The following is a 12,514-nucleotide window of genomic DNA, read 5'->3' as shown; positions in this document are numbered from 1 at the left end:
GATGGACTGAGTCATACTATGGAATTGCATGAGTCACATGACATATTTGTAGAACATGTGAAGTGACATTGTTTTTTACATATTGTAGAATTTAGACTGAACAGGATTTATGTATGCTTATACCTTTATTTAAATCTTATGGTGAAATTAAAAGTGCTCAGTGCCTACATTAGAACAATAGGGAAAGTGTTTAGAAGCGAAAGGACACATCAGCCTATCTGAAAATGTTTCTCGGGTGAGTAGTCAGGCTCCGTATAACTCAGATACTACAGCAGTGGCCATGGCATAAGTGTAGTACACTGCACACAGACTTATAACTTTAAGGGGAGCTGATTGGCAGGCATGTATCACATATGCTACAGCAGACACGATTTAATTAGAAGGGGGATCAGAATTTCTAAAGAAACTAAAGAAAGCTGGGGGGGGGGGTGGAAGGGAGTTGCTTGCTTGCTTTTCCATAAAGCCCTAGTTCTCCCTCTGGGATCCCCGCATGCGGGCGAAAGGTTCACAGGTCTGCCCTTGGAGGCTGAGTAGCGTGAGCAATGCGCTGGGTTTCAAGGCAACACATCTACCAGATTTACGCAAACTTCGGACAAAGGGCGTCCGCCTTCTGCTGGGCGGGGGGGGGGGGGTCCCCTCCTTTCCCAAACTACTCATCCCGCCAGGCCAGGTGGAAGAGGTGGGGTGTCACCCAGCACCTGCCCTGCTGCCAGTGAAGTCTGCAGTGACGAGCAGCCGGGAGAGCAGAAGCCAGGAGGAGAGCAGAGGGGGCTGGATCCCAGCGGGCTCCCAGGGGAGGGTTAATTCTCCTGCAGCTGGGGCAGGCTCAGCGCCGCTGGGCGCAGCAGAGAGCCGGGAGGGGCGCGCCGTGGCTGGCACGGAGGCACGTGGGCAGGCTGGGGGCTGGGGGCCTCGCCCCCTGGGCGGACCCACTCCCCTCGGGGCCAGCCGCGCTGCCGCCGGCGCTGATTGGTCCCCGCCGTTACCCGGGCGATGGGCGGGGAGGTGGGTCCCCGGGTCTCCCCCCGCATCCTCCTGCCCGAGCCCGCTGCATCCCGCATCGGCGCCGGGCGCTGCTGCTGCCGTCGCCCCGCTGGCCCCATCCCGCCGCCTCCCCCGACCCCCGCGGCGCTCGCCGGGCCATGGGCTGCGGGAACTCCACGACCAGCAGCCGAGGTGAGGGGGGCAGGGGTAGGAGGCAAACGAGCGGGGGAGCGGGGAGGGGTGGGGGTAGGAGTGCTTGGGAGGGGCAGGAGCAGTGGGGGAGGTGCAAGGGGCAGTAGTGGAGGTGAGGCTGGGAGGGGCAGGGGGAAGTGCAAAGGGCAGGAGGTGGGAGGGGCAGCAGGTGTGAGGAGTAGGGGCTGGGAGGAGCAGGAGGTAGGGGACTGGGAAGCTGTTCTTAGGTTCCGACTCAGGGAGAAGAGGTTTTTCTTTTCTTAAAGCAGAGGAGACAGGCCGTTTCTAGAACTAAATGGAAAGTACATTTCACTTAGCCAGCGCTGCTCTCATGCCCAACCAAGCGCGTCTTCTCAGCTGCTGCGCAGGCTTTATCTTCCGGGAAAGGGAAATATTTTTTAAAACCTGTGTCTCCCAAACCCATTCCACGTAGCTGTTAATAAGCTGACGCTACAGAAGGCACATGCTGTCAATTCATAACATACTGTGCAAAATATGCTGTGTAAACATCTCATCAAAGGGCTCCAGCTTGCTGGGAAAGTTATTCCTCCAGGCTAATAAATAATACCATTCTTGAGCCAGTTTTGATCAAGTAGTTAGATTCTAAAGAGTAATATAAATATAAGGAGACTAATAGTAAATGTTAAATACTGTTTGCATGTGACCTATAACTATGATTTCTGTGTGTTTTGGTAATAAACACTTTCTGTGTTTGATGGCTGGGAACTGCAAGCAATTCTTATCCAGTCTCTTAAGACAACAGGGCTTTTGTTTTTTAATCTGTGAATATGGATTGGTCAGGGTGGGGATCTTTGACTTTACATTCATCTCATTCTGAATGGCATCTTTATCCCTAACAATGTTCCAGTTTCCATTCATAGAAGGACCTGATCCAAATGCCCATTGAAGTCACTGACAGTCTTCTATTAGCATAAGCAAGCTTTAGCTCAGCCCCATTAAAGCATTAGAGAGACAAGGTGAGTGAGACATCTTTTATTGGAACTACTTCTGGTGGTGAGAAACAAATTCTCAATCCTACACATAGCTCTTCTTCAGGTCCCAAAAGCACTTTCATTCTTCATACATAGTCAGCAGTAGTTAAAAGCTACATGTGGTTATGCAACCAGGGATGTAACTTGTACCTATTTCACTTACCTGGAGGCCAAGAACTCCATTCCATAATCAATTCACGCACCTTCCTGTACTCTCTGCTTGTCTGAGAAGTTGGAGGTTGGGTTCCTTCATACAGAGTGATTCATGATGTTACTGTCATCCCATCGGAAAAACCTTTTTAAAGAATAGTAAGATAAGATGAGCTTTCATCGGCAAAACCCCACTTTGTCAGATGAGAGATCTGGAATAACTCCAGGGAAGTCAGTAAAGTTGTACTAGTGTAAACAAGTGATAAATAGAGCCCTGGAAATCTGTGGATATCCGCCTCATATGCACAAGTATCCACATGCACAGATATAGATGCAGATAATCATGGCTCATTTTTGCAGATATGAATGCAGACAGAGATACACATTTTGGATCTAGAACTCTGCAAATTGCAAATACCCGCTTTATATCTGACATCTGCAGATGCCTGCAGTGTGGATATCCGCAGCTCATTTTTGTGGATATGGATGCGGATACCGATTTTGTATAAAACTGTATTTACAAACAAATTAATTGTATGCCTTGTACAGTACAGCTGCATCTTTGAAGACTGTAGTTATGGTTTTGCTCAATCAGGAATATTAAAACTAGCACTGCATAGCATATAATTAACCTGAAATGTTCTCTGTCGTAGTCTGGTACAGAAGCTAATACTTTAGTGCAGCATTTCCCAAAATATGAGCCGCGGCCTGGTACCGGTCTGCGGGAAAAAATACCAGGCCTCAACATGGCTGCTGGGGTGTTCCGGGTTCCCGGAGTGCCCGTGCCGCGTCGGGTCCCCTAACCCTGGGCCAGGCTGGGTGGAGGATGCAGCCGGATGTTCCAGGCTCCTGGAGTGCCCATGCGGCGCTGGGTCCCCCAAGCCCTGACCCGGGCTGGGCGGAATATGCAGCCAGATGAAACAGTGAAAATTTATTCATTTTTCATTCTTTTTTTTATATGCGTTTATATTTTTGGGCTGCAAAAACAGTACTGAGAAAAAAACAGGTTCCAACTAAAATAAAAAGTTTGGGAAACCCTGGTCTAGTCAGTTTTCTATCCATCTTACAGTCCATTTATCCAATCCATATTTCCTTAACTTGCTGGCAAGAATATTGTGGGTGACCATATCAAAAGCTTTCCTAAAGCTAGCACTGGGGGCTTTGGGAGTACCAGAAACAACTTATTTCCATATTTGTCATTTTCTTAATGAATATGCAAATGATGTTACTAGTCCTCCAAAAGCTCGTGAATGGATTTCCTAGTCCCTGTGTCAAAAAGTTTGGGAACCCCTGCTTTAGTGAATTCCATAGAAAGGCTTAGGCAAGTATGGGCCTGATTCCTTATTTAGGAAAAACAACCTACTGATGTCAACTTGAGTTTTGTCAAGTAATACATATATATAATTATACAATCTGTCCAAAGCATAGAATAGTACTTCAGTTATGCCTGCTAGTATAGCACTAGAAAAGCTATCAGTCCTCATGAATCAGGAAGATATAAATTAATGACAGGTGGGCTCAAGAACAAAATTACCATCGAAGGTATAGTATTTCACAAAGAAGCATATTTTGGGGTGTTGAAATCTTCTTCCAAGGATCAAGCATTGAAGGCAGGATTCTAAACTAACTGGATCATTAGTCTGTGGCAATATGGCAATTTCTGTGACCCAAGTAAACCAAAGAATACACCTTCATTATTATAGCCCTGCAGTTTTAAGTCTTAGGCTATGATATGCACAAGATCTTAGAGCAGTGCAGCAATACCACTGTAAGCTCTCTGTGCAACCTCTCTAAGCCGACGGGAGTGAGTTCTTCTGTCAAATTAATTAATCCACTCCCAACAAGCTGTGGCAGATATATTGATGGGAGAAGATCTCTCACCAACATAGCCCTGTCCATACCAGTGCTTATGTCAGTATTATAAGTTATGTCACTCGGGGGGAAGGCAGGGTGGCTAATTCACATCCCTGAGCATCATAACTTATGTTGACTTAAGCAGCAGTGTAACCATACCCTCAGTTATAGAGGATGTTTATTTTTAAACTTTCCTATTAACTATAGGCAGTTTTTACTAACAAATCATTATTTGCCTTTTTATTTTTGATGGATTTTAAAAGCTCCATGAGGGCTTTTCTTTTCTACCCATAAGAAATGTATTTTTAAACATCACTTTCCTAAGTTTGTCCCATGTTAGGAAATGTCCCACTATTCCAGCTTTGCCTGTGCCAGCCATTTTCTTAAAATGTCCCATCTTTGCACTGCCTCTGCTCCCACCATTGCTCCCAACAATGACAGCCTTAAAGATGGGTGCTCTCCAGCCTCTGGAGACCAAAGCTTTCATTTAAAAAAAGAGAGAAGCTGCTAGCCCGCTTAGTTTGATTTTGTGTTTTTGTTAAAACCCCAAAAATATTGTAAGAAATTTCTCTGAAAACTGTTTTATTTTGGTAAACAATTTTCATAGGAAAAAATATTTTCTGACCAGCTCTGATTGCCAGATCTCTGTAGAGAGAGTGAGCAGTGTCTCTTTTTCAGTATGAATATATTTATTCTATTAACCAAATACTGATTTATCCATTATCCTTTTTAATATTGTTTTTTCCTGAAGCCACACTCCCTCTTATAGGTAATTGTATTGCCAAGAGGCAATGGTTCTTCCCTTAAGGGATTCAGAGGCAATAAGCACACAAATTGGGTGAAGGCTTAAAGATTTTACTAAGCAAATATTAAGGTAAAATACAATGCTTAATATTAGAGTAAAATACAATGAAGCAAATCTTAGCATAAAATACACTACTTACAAAGCCTAAGCAAATTTTAGAATAAAATGCAATACTTATTAAGAAAATACAATACTTATTAAGCCTAAGCAAACCACAGAATAAAATGCAATGGATATGTTCCTTCTGCTGCCGGGAACCTCCCGAAGATGGACAGCAGACAGACCCCCATGGCCAGTGTGTAGACCCTTCTGTGGCTTTGGTCTACGCCAAGGTTCCAATGTTAGGAATATTCCCAGCCTTTATCTGCAGTAATCACACCTGTTTGTTTTGAGAACCTAATAAGATCGTTGATACATTGCATATTTTCCCAGATCCAATAATTAGCTTGTTGATACTTTGCATATTTTCCCAGGCCAAATAATTAGCATTATCAGGTGGGAAACATTCAGCAAAGATAGCTATGTGATCTTCCCAAGCCCTCCTGCACTCCCATACCAGGTGCATGGCCTTGGGACCTGTCCCAGAACTTGATGAAAGTCAACAGTGCATTCCTGCACTGTACCATCTTGAGCAAACAGCTCACTCTTTGAGAATAACAAAAGAATAATAAGAAGCAAAAAGCACAAATGGCTGCCTAGAGCATCCAAGCCTGCAAGAAAATGCAGGCACAAAAGGAATTACACCACCTAATTTCCTCTACCTCACAATCATCTTCCACATTTCCACTACACTAATCACTCAGAATGAGTTTCTTCAGGTCAGAAAAATATGTATGTAAAATTCTTTCAACAGTCTTCTGCATTCAGAATACATTTACTAACACTCCATAGTGATGAAGAAAGGTGCCTCCAAGATACATTTTTGTCCTTTACTTGCAGCTGTTTAAATTATATGTACAGGGATGGGAGGGGGGATTGCAGCTACAGTATGGATACCCATTTGAGACTAGTATCCTGAATCTTATATTTTAATAGTAGCTTGTGTTCACTGTACCAAACATCTGAATGCACCTCATTTATTTGTAAAAGTAAAATCCTGCTCTTACTTCTCTGTCTGCAGCTGCGGAAGAGCTAAAATGCAGCTCTGGTCCTACTATGAATGAGTGGAGGCACAGAAGCCAAACAAGGGAATTTTAAGTTTCCTGCTCTTGTGGATTCATAGGCAATGTCTACATTGGCGCGATCTTGCGCCAGAGATATGCAAATGAGGCTGTGTGGAATATTGCCAAGCCTCATTTGCATATTTAATGAACCGCCATTTTTGCAGAAGAGGCTCTTGTGCTAGCAGGAGCTGTCTACACTGCCCCTTCTTGCACAAGAAAAACCCTCTTGCGCAATGCCACTACGCTGATTATTTTCAGGAATAACGGCATTGCGCAAGAGGGTTTTTCTTGCACAAGAAGGGGCAGTGTAGACAGCTCCTAGCGCAAGAGCCTCTTCTGCAAAAATGGCGGCTCATTAGGTATGCAAGTGAGGCTCAGCAATAATCCACGCTTAGTCTCATTTGCATGCTTCTGGCGCAACAACCTGCCAGTGTAGACATAGCTATAATGTTTGGCTGGCCTCAATCTAAGGACATGTCTACACGACAGAGAAGATCCACCCTCCAGAGGTCGATCTTATAGCATTTGACTTAGCGGGTCTAATGTAGACCTGTAAATCGAATGCTGAGGGCAGCCCCCATCAGCATCTGATACTCCTTCCTCAGTGAGTAAGTGAAGCTGGCAGGAGCATGTGTTCCCGTCAGCTTCCCTCAGTGTGGACACCATGGCAGTTCGGCTTAAGGTAAACTGCGTAGCTGGATGGCATGCCTTAAGCCAACCTCCCTGGTCTTGTATAGACCAATCCCATGAGTGTGTGTGAAGAGGTTTTGGGAGAGGCTGAAGGAGTAACATGAACAGAATGCTGCCTGTTCATGTGAAGTTTTAAAATCAGGATCTCAAGCAGATCCCAAGTGAGGCACTCCCCAAAACCTCACTCAGGGGTTTCTCCAGTGATATATTACAGTTGGGCCTACTGTACAGTGAGGAAACCCAAAGGGATCTTGGAAACAATATAATATAAAGAGGTTTGTTCTGCAAGCACTGTAATTTAAATCTTTGTAGGTGATGGTATCAGTGTGAGGCAGGGGAGCGCAAATACCAGCGCACAGGCTGCTCGTCTGCTAGGGTTAGCTCCTGGTGGCCCCCCACCCCTATATTTACCTGCATGGCTGCAGGTATTGGTGATCACAGCTCCTGTTGACTGCGGATCACTGTTCCCAACCAATGGGAGCTGTGGGAAGCGGTGTCCTGGTCCACGCTACTTCCCACTGCTCCCATTGGCTAGGAATGGCGATCCATGGCCAACAGGAGCTGTGATTGTTGGTACCTGCAGTTGTGCAGATAACTATAGTGGTAGTGGCTACTAGGGGCTAGCCCTGCCAAACTGCTGCTGTTATTGCCCACCCCTGATGTGAGGGGTAGCCAAGCAACAGACACTGGAACTAAAATTACATAGGGTATGTCTACACTACAACGTTAATTCGAACTAACTTAGTTTGAATTAGTTAATTCGAACTAAGCTAATTCGAACTAACAGATCCAGACTAAAAAACTAGTTCGAATTAGCATTTTGCTAATTCAAACTAGCATGTCCACATTAAGTGGACCCTGAACCAGGCTTAAGGATGGCCGGAAGCAGTGCCAGCAGGGCATCAGAGGAGGACTTAGAGCGTGGAGATGCTGTCTCAAGCTAGCCGAGGGCTGTGCTTAAAGGGTCCTGACCCCCACCCCGGACAGACAGTTCTCAGGGGTGCCCCGCTTGCAAAGCAGTCCTGGCTTGGAGTGCCCGGACTACCCACACTGGGCACATCACAGCACTCGGCCATCAGCCCGGCTGCACTTGCCGCAGGCTGCCATCTGGTGAGAGGGGGCAATTGGGGGGCTGCAGGAGAGCTTCCACCCCCAGAAGCCCGCAGAGCCAGCCCAGTCCTCCCCATCGGGGGCACGTACCCCATTCCTCCCTCACCTCCTTCCACTTACCCTTCCCTAGCCCCTCTTCTTGATGTACAAAATAAAGGACAATTGTGTTAAAAAATGGAATCTGTCTTTATTGAACAAAACTGGGGGAGACTGGGAAAAGGAGGTGGGAGAGGGGAAGGGCAACTAAAATGATCAGGGGTTGGGAACAGGTCCCATATGAAGAGAGGCTAAAGAGACTGGGACTTTTCAGCTTAGAGAAGTGGAGACGGAGGGGGGACAGGATAGAGGTCTCTAAAAGCAGGAGTTGGGTGGAGAGGGTGTATACAGAAAAGCTCTTCATTAGTTCCCATAAAGAAGGACTAGAGGACACCAAAGGAAAGGAATGGGTATCAGGTTTCAAACTAGTAACAGAAAGTTGTTCTTCACAAAGCAAAGAGTCAACCTGTGGAACTCCTTGCTGCAGGAGGCTGTGAAGGCTAGAACTAGAACAGAGTTTAAAGGGAAGTGAGATCAAGTCATGGAGGTTGGGTCCATGGAGTGGTATTAGCCAGGGGGTAGGAGTGGTGTCCCTGCCCAAGGTTTGTGGAAGGCTGGAGAGTGATGCCATGAGACAAATGGCTTGGTCACTGTCTTTGGTCCATCCCCTCCAGGGTCCCTAGTGTTGGCTGCTGTCGGCAGACAGGCTACTGAGCTAGATGGACCTTTGGTCTGACCCAGTACGGCCATTGTAAGCTCAGGGCTCAGGGTCGGGGGTCTCAGTGGACCACCTTGATTTTCATGCACACCTGCTCCTGGGTGGCCAGGCTGGCAGCTCTCCTGCCCTGGACGGCCACTTTCCTGTGCCTAGTGCGGAGGTCGTGGACGAGGTCCACGATGTCTGCACTAGCCCAGGCGGGTACCCGCCTCTTGCGGTCCCGGGCAAACTCCCGGGAGCCGCCAGCCTGGTCCCGGGAAGAAAGGGAGGGCTGGGGGGCATCGGGTGTGTGGCTCGATCTGTGCCAGGTGCAGGGTCTGCTGGCTGGGTGCTGGCAGGCTTGCACCTGGCACGGGCACTGTAGCCAGCCCGCGCCCCTTTAAGGGGTCCGGGGCCGGGAGGGGGGCAGATGAGTTTCCCTGGTGTTGGCCAGAGTGGCCACCAGGGAAAGCTGGGGAGGGCTAGCCTCCCACTAGTTCGAATTAAGGGGCTACACACCCCTTAATTCGAACTAGCTAGTTCGAACTAGGCTTAATCCTCGCAAAATGAGGTTTTCCTAGTTAGAACTAAGCGCTCCGTTAGTTCGAACTAACTTTGTAGTGTAGATATACCCATACAGAGCTTAGTTGGAGAGAGTGGCTTTCCTGATACATATAATATTCATGTGACCATACAGGAGCCTGGTTCTGGGAAGCCTCAGAACCCTGCCTGCTCAATTGTTGTTTTAAAGTGAGGGCACAAACTACACATTCTTCTATATAATGTATAGATCATAGATGCCAAGGCCAGAAGCAACCATATGATTGCCTAGTCTGATCTCCTATATAGCACAGACCATAGAAGTTCCCCGAAATAATTCCTAGAGCATAACTTTTAGAAAAGTATCTAATCTTGGATTTAAAATTGTCAGTGACAGAGAATTCACCACAAACCTTGGTAAATTGTTTCAGTGGTTTATTGCTATCACTGTTAACAATTTTTGCCTTATTTCCTGTCTGAATGTGTCTAGCTTCAGCTTCCGGCCACCATAACGAGGAAAGAGCTGTATTCGTTTTTGCATTAATTTCACACCAGAAAAAAAAAGTTTTCTAAAGAGCAAAGAAGACTGTTAAGGGGAAAATGTTGCAAAACCTTCTAGGCTATGACTAAAACTTTAGCTTTTTCAGAATGAATTTCATTGAGAGGAGATGGGTGAAAGGGGTTTTTAAGGCCTCAAGCAGCACTTGTAATTCATGGAAAACGTGTATTACTGACTGTAGAACTGAATGACATACCTGCAACAATAGCACAGTCTTTAGTAACTTGGTAGGAATTTTACCTAGGTCATCCTTAAGTGATTCCTGCTCTCCCAGCATGTGGTGGCTGAGTCATGAACATTCAATTCTTTGAACCACAGAACAAGGTTGTAATATTTTTCCCTTGCCTCACTTATTTTTTAAATAAGAAGATGAATTAGGATGAACCTGATTTTTTAGATGTGTTGAGGTTTGGGGTGGATTGTGTCCCAGTGTTAAAGTGATTTTAGTTTAGTTGTTTATAAAATTGTGTTTATTTTATGACACCACATTTTACATGCAGTGCTAAGTCTATAACAGAATCAAACAGCATGTTCACAAAATAAACAGATATTTAAGAGTAATTGCTTAGTTAATTGTGGCAGCTTACAACTGGAAAAATGCCAGAATTCAGAATATTGCAATTTAGCTTATGCAGAAAAAAAAATACAGATATCCTCAGGTGGTGTAAATGGGCACAGCTCCACTGAAGCTTTAAGAATAGTTTACCATTTTGAATGTGACCCAGAGAGAGTAAGGGTATGTCCACACTACAGAGTTTTCTTGGAAAAACAGCCGTTTTCCCCACAAAACTTGAGGAATGTTCACACTCAATTGCGTTCTTCCACAAGAAAATTGAAAGAACATAGGGTTTTTCCCGGCATTGGTAATCCTCATACTACAAGGAAGAAGCCTTTTTGCGAAAGAGCTCTTTCGCAAAAAGTCATGTTTGGACAGAGAGGAGGGAGTTTTTTCAGAAGAAGAGGAAAGAAGAAAAAGTCTAGGTGCCCTGGTGACCATTCTGTCCATAGCAACCACAGCTTACATGTGAGATAGCATCCCGGCAGTCTGGATGCTCTCTTTCGAAAAAGAAGATTGCTTTTTAGATGCACTTTTTCAGTGTGGACTCTCTCTTTCAGAAGAAGTTTTTTTGGAAGATTTCTTCTGAAAAAAGCTTCTTCTGAAAGAAGCCTGTAGCCTAGACGTAGCCATAGTAGCTGATCATGAAAAACCTGTTTCCCTGATAACAAGTGACCTTCATCATATTCATCCACTTTTGGGGTTTGTGCATGAGGGGATTGTTTGCAGGAGCAAGAGGGGAGAACTGCAGAAAGATTTTGATTGTCATTTTAATTAGCTAGAACATGATCATACCATCACACAGTAAAACATATTCTCTTTTTTTCTAGGTACTGCAGGGACGGCTAAAGATGTGTAAGTACTTACAATGTTCTGTACACTGTCAGCAACATAACTTAAGCATTATTTGTAAACACATTAGTGCAGTAATGCATGTTGTCATATGTGATACCTCAGTTGCTACCCAATATGTTAGACCCACTATACCCTGACCTATATGTCATCTATTGATAGCCTGCTTTCATCACCTCAATAAAGACAGCAGGATCAGAGTGAAGGGACTGCAGGTGGCTTACTTACCAAAATAGCTGTGCAGTGTAGACGTACCCTTAGGTAGACGTACTCGTACTCGTACTCGTACAGTGTAGACGTACTCGTGGCTTCTTGCTCCAGAAATATGCAAATGAGGCTAAGCATGGAATATTGACGAGCCTCACTTGCATACCTAATGAGCCGCCATTTTTGCAGAAGAGGCTCTTGCACCAGAAGGAGCTGTCTACCCTGCCCCTTCTTGCGCAAGAAAAACCCTCTTGCGCAATGCCGATATTCCTGAAAATAATCACTGTAACAGCATTACGCAAGAGGGTTTTTTGTGCGCAAGAAGGGGCAGTGTAGACAGCTCCTTCTGGTGCAAGAGCCTCTTCTGCAAAAATGGCGGCTCATTAGGTATGCAAATGAGGCTCGGCGATATTCCACGTTTAGCCTCATTTGCATATTTCTGGAGCAAGAAGCCATGAGTGTAGACATAGCCTTAGTGAAGTAAGTGGAACTACTTGGATGAGTACAGGCAGTCCCCGAGTTATGTGGATCCGACTTATGTCGGATCCGCAGTTACGAACGGGGATTTTCTCGCCCCGGAGGACTGGAGCGGCGGGATGCCTGGTCCCGCCGCCGGCCTCCGGGGCGAGAAAAGCTGCTCCCCGTCTCCCTGGTCTGCTGGGGGAGCCAGCAGATCAGGGAGAAGGGGAGCAAAGCGGCGGAGGACCCGGGGCCGGACCCGCGGCCGCTTCCAGATCAGCTGCAGAGCAGGGAGACGCTGAGCAAAGCCGCGGAGGACCCGGGCCAGACCGCGGCGCTGATCTGGAAGCGCTGCAGTCTGGCCCGAGTCCTCCGCCGCTTTGCTCCACGTCTCCCTGGTCTGCTGGGGGGGGACGCAGCTAGTGCCCCCCCCCCAGCATACCAGGGAGACGTGGAGCAAAGTCCGGGGCCTGTGGTAGAGCAGGTGGGGCGCTGCCGGTTGGTCCCGCAGCACCGCTCCTTGGCGCTACTGGACCAACCCGGCAGCACCCCAGCTGCTCTGCCCCAGGAGATTTGATCAGTTTCAGCAGTGGCTGAATCAGGACGCCTGGGGCAGAGCAGCTGGGGTGCTGCTGGGTTGGTCCAGTAGCGCCGAGGAGCGGCCGCGC

The 12,514-nt window shown here is 46.6% G+C and overlaps 1 protein-coding gene across 2 annotated transcripts in view; it reads left to right on the top strand.

Moving 5' to 3' along the window:
- Positions 1-768: 768 nt before the first annotated feature.
- C1H12orf75 (chromosome 1 C12orf75 homolog) overlaps positions 769-12,514 on the top strand; it is a 35,569-nt gene continuing 23,823 nt past the window's right edge. Inside the window, exons 1-2 of one of the 2 annotated variants that reach the window (XM_075938528.2) lie at positions 769-1,176; positions 11,159-11,183. In XM_075938528.2, coding sequence (XP_075794643.2) covers positions 1,143-1,176; positions 11,159-11,183 — 59 coding nt within the window. In that variant the 5' untranslated portion in view covers positions 769-1,142. The remainder of the gene's footprint in view (positions 1,177-11,158; positions 11,184-12,514) is intronic. The other variant, XM_075938538.2, reaches the window with a different exon arrangement.

This window comes from Pelodiscus sinensis, chromosome 1 (genome assembly GCF_052426305.1).
Source record: "Pelodiscus sinensis isolate ZL-2025 chromosome 1, ASM5242630v1, whole genome shotgun sequence".
NCBI lineage: Eukaryota > Metazoa > Chordata > Testudines > Trionychidae > Pelodiscus > Pelodiscus sinensis.
Note: the sequence above shows the minus strand (reverse complement) of the source record. Positions and strands in the feature narration are given on the sequence as shown.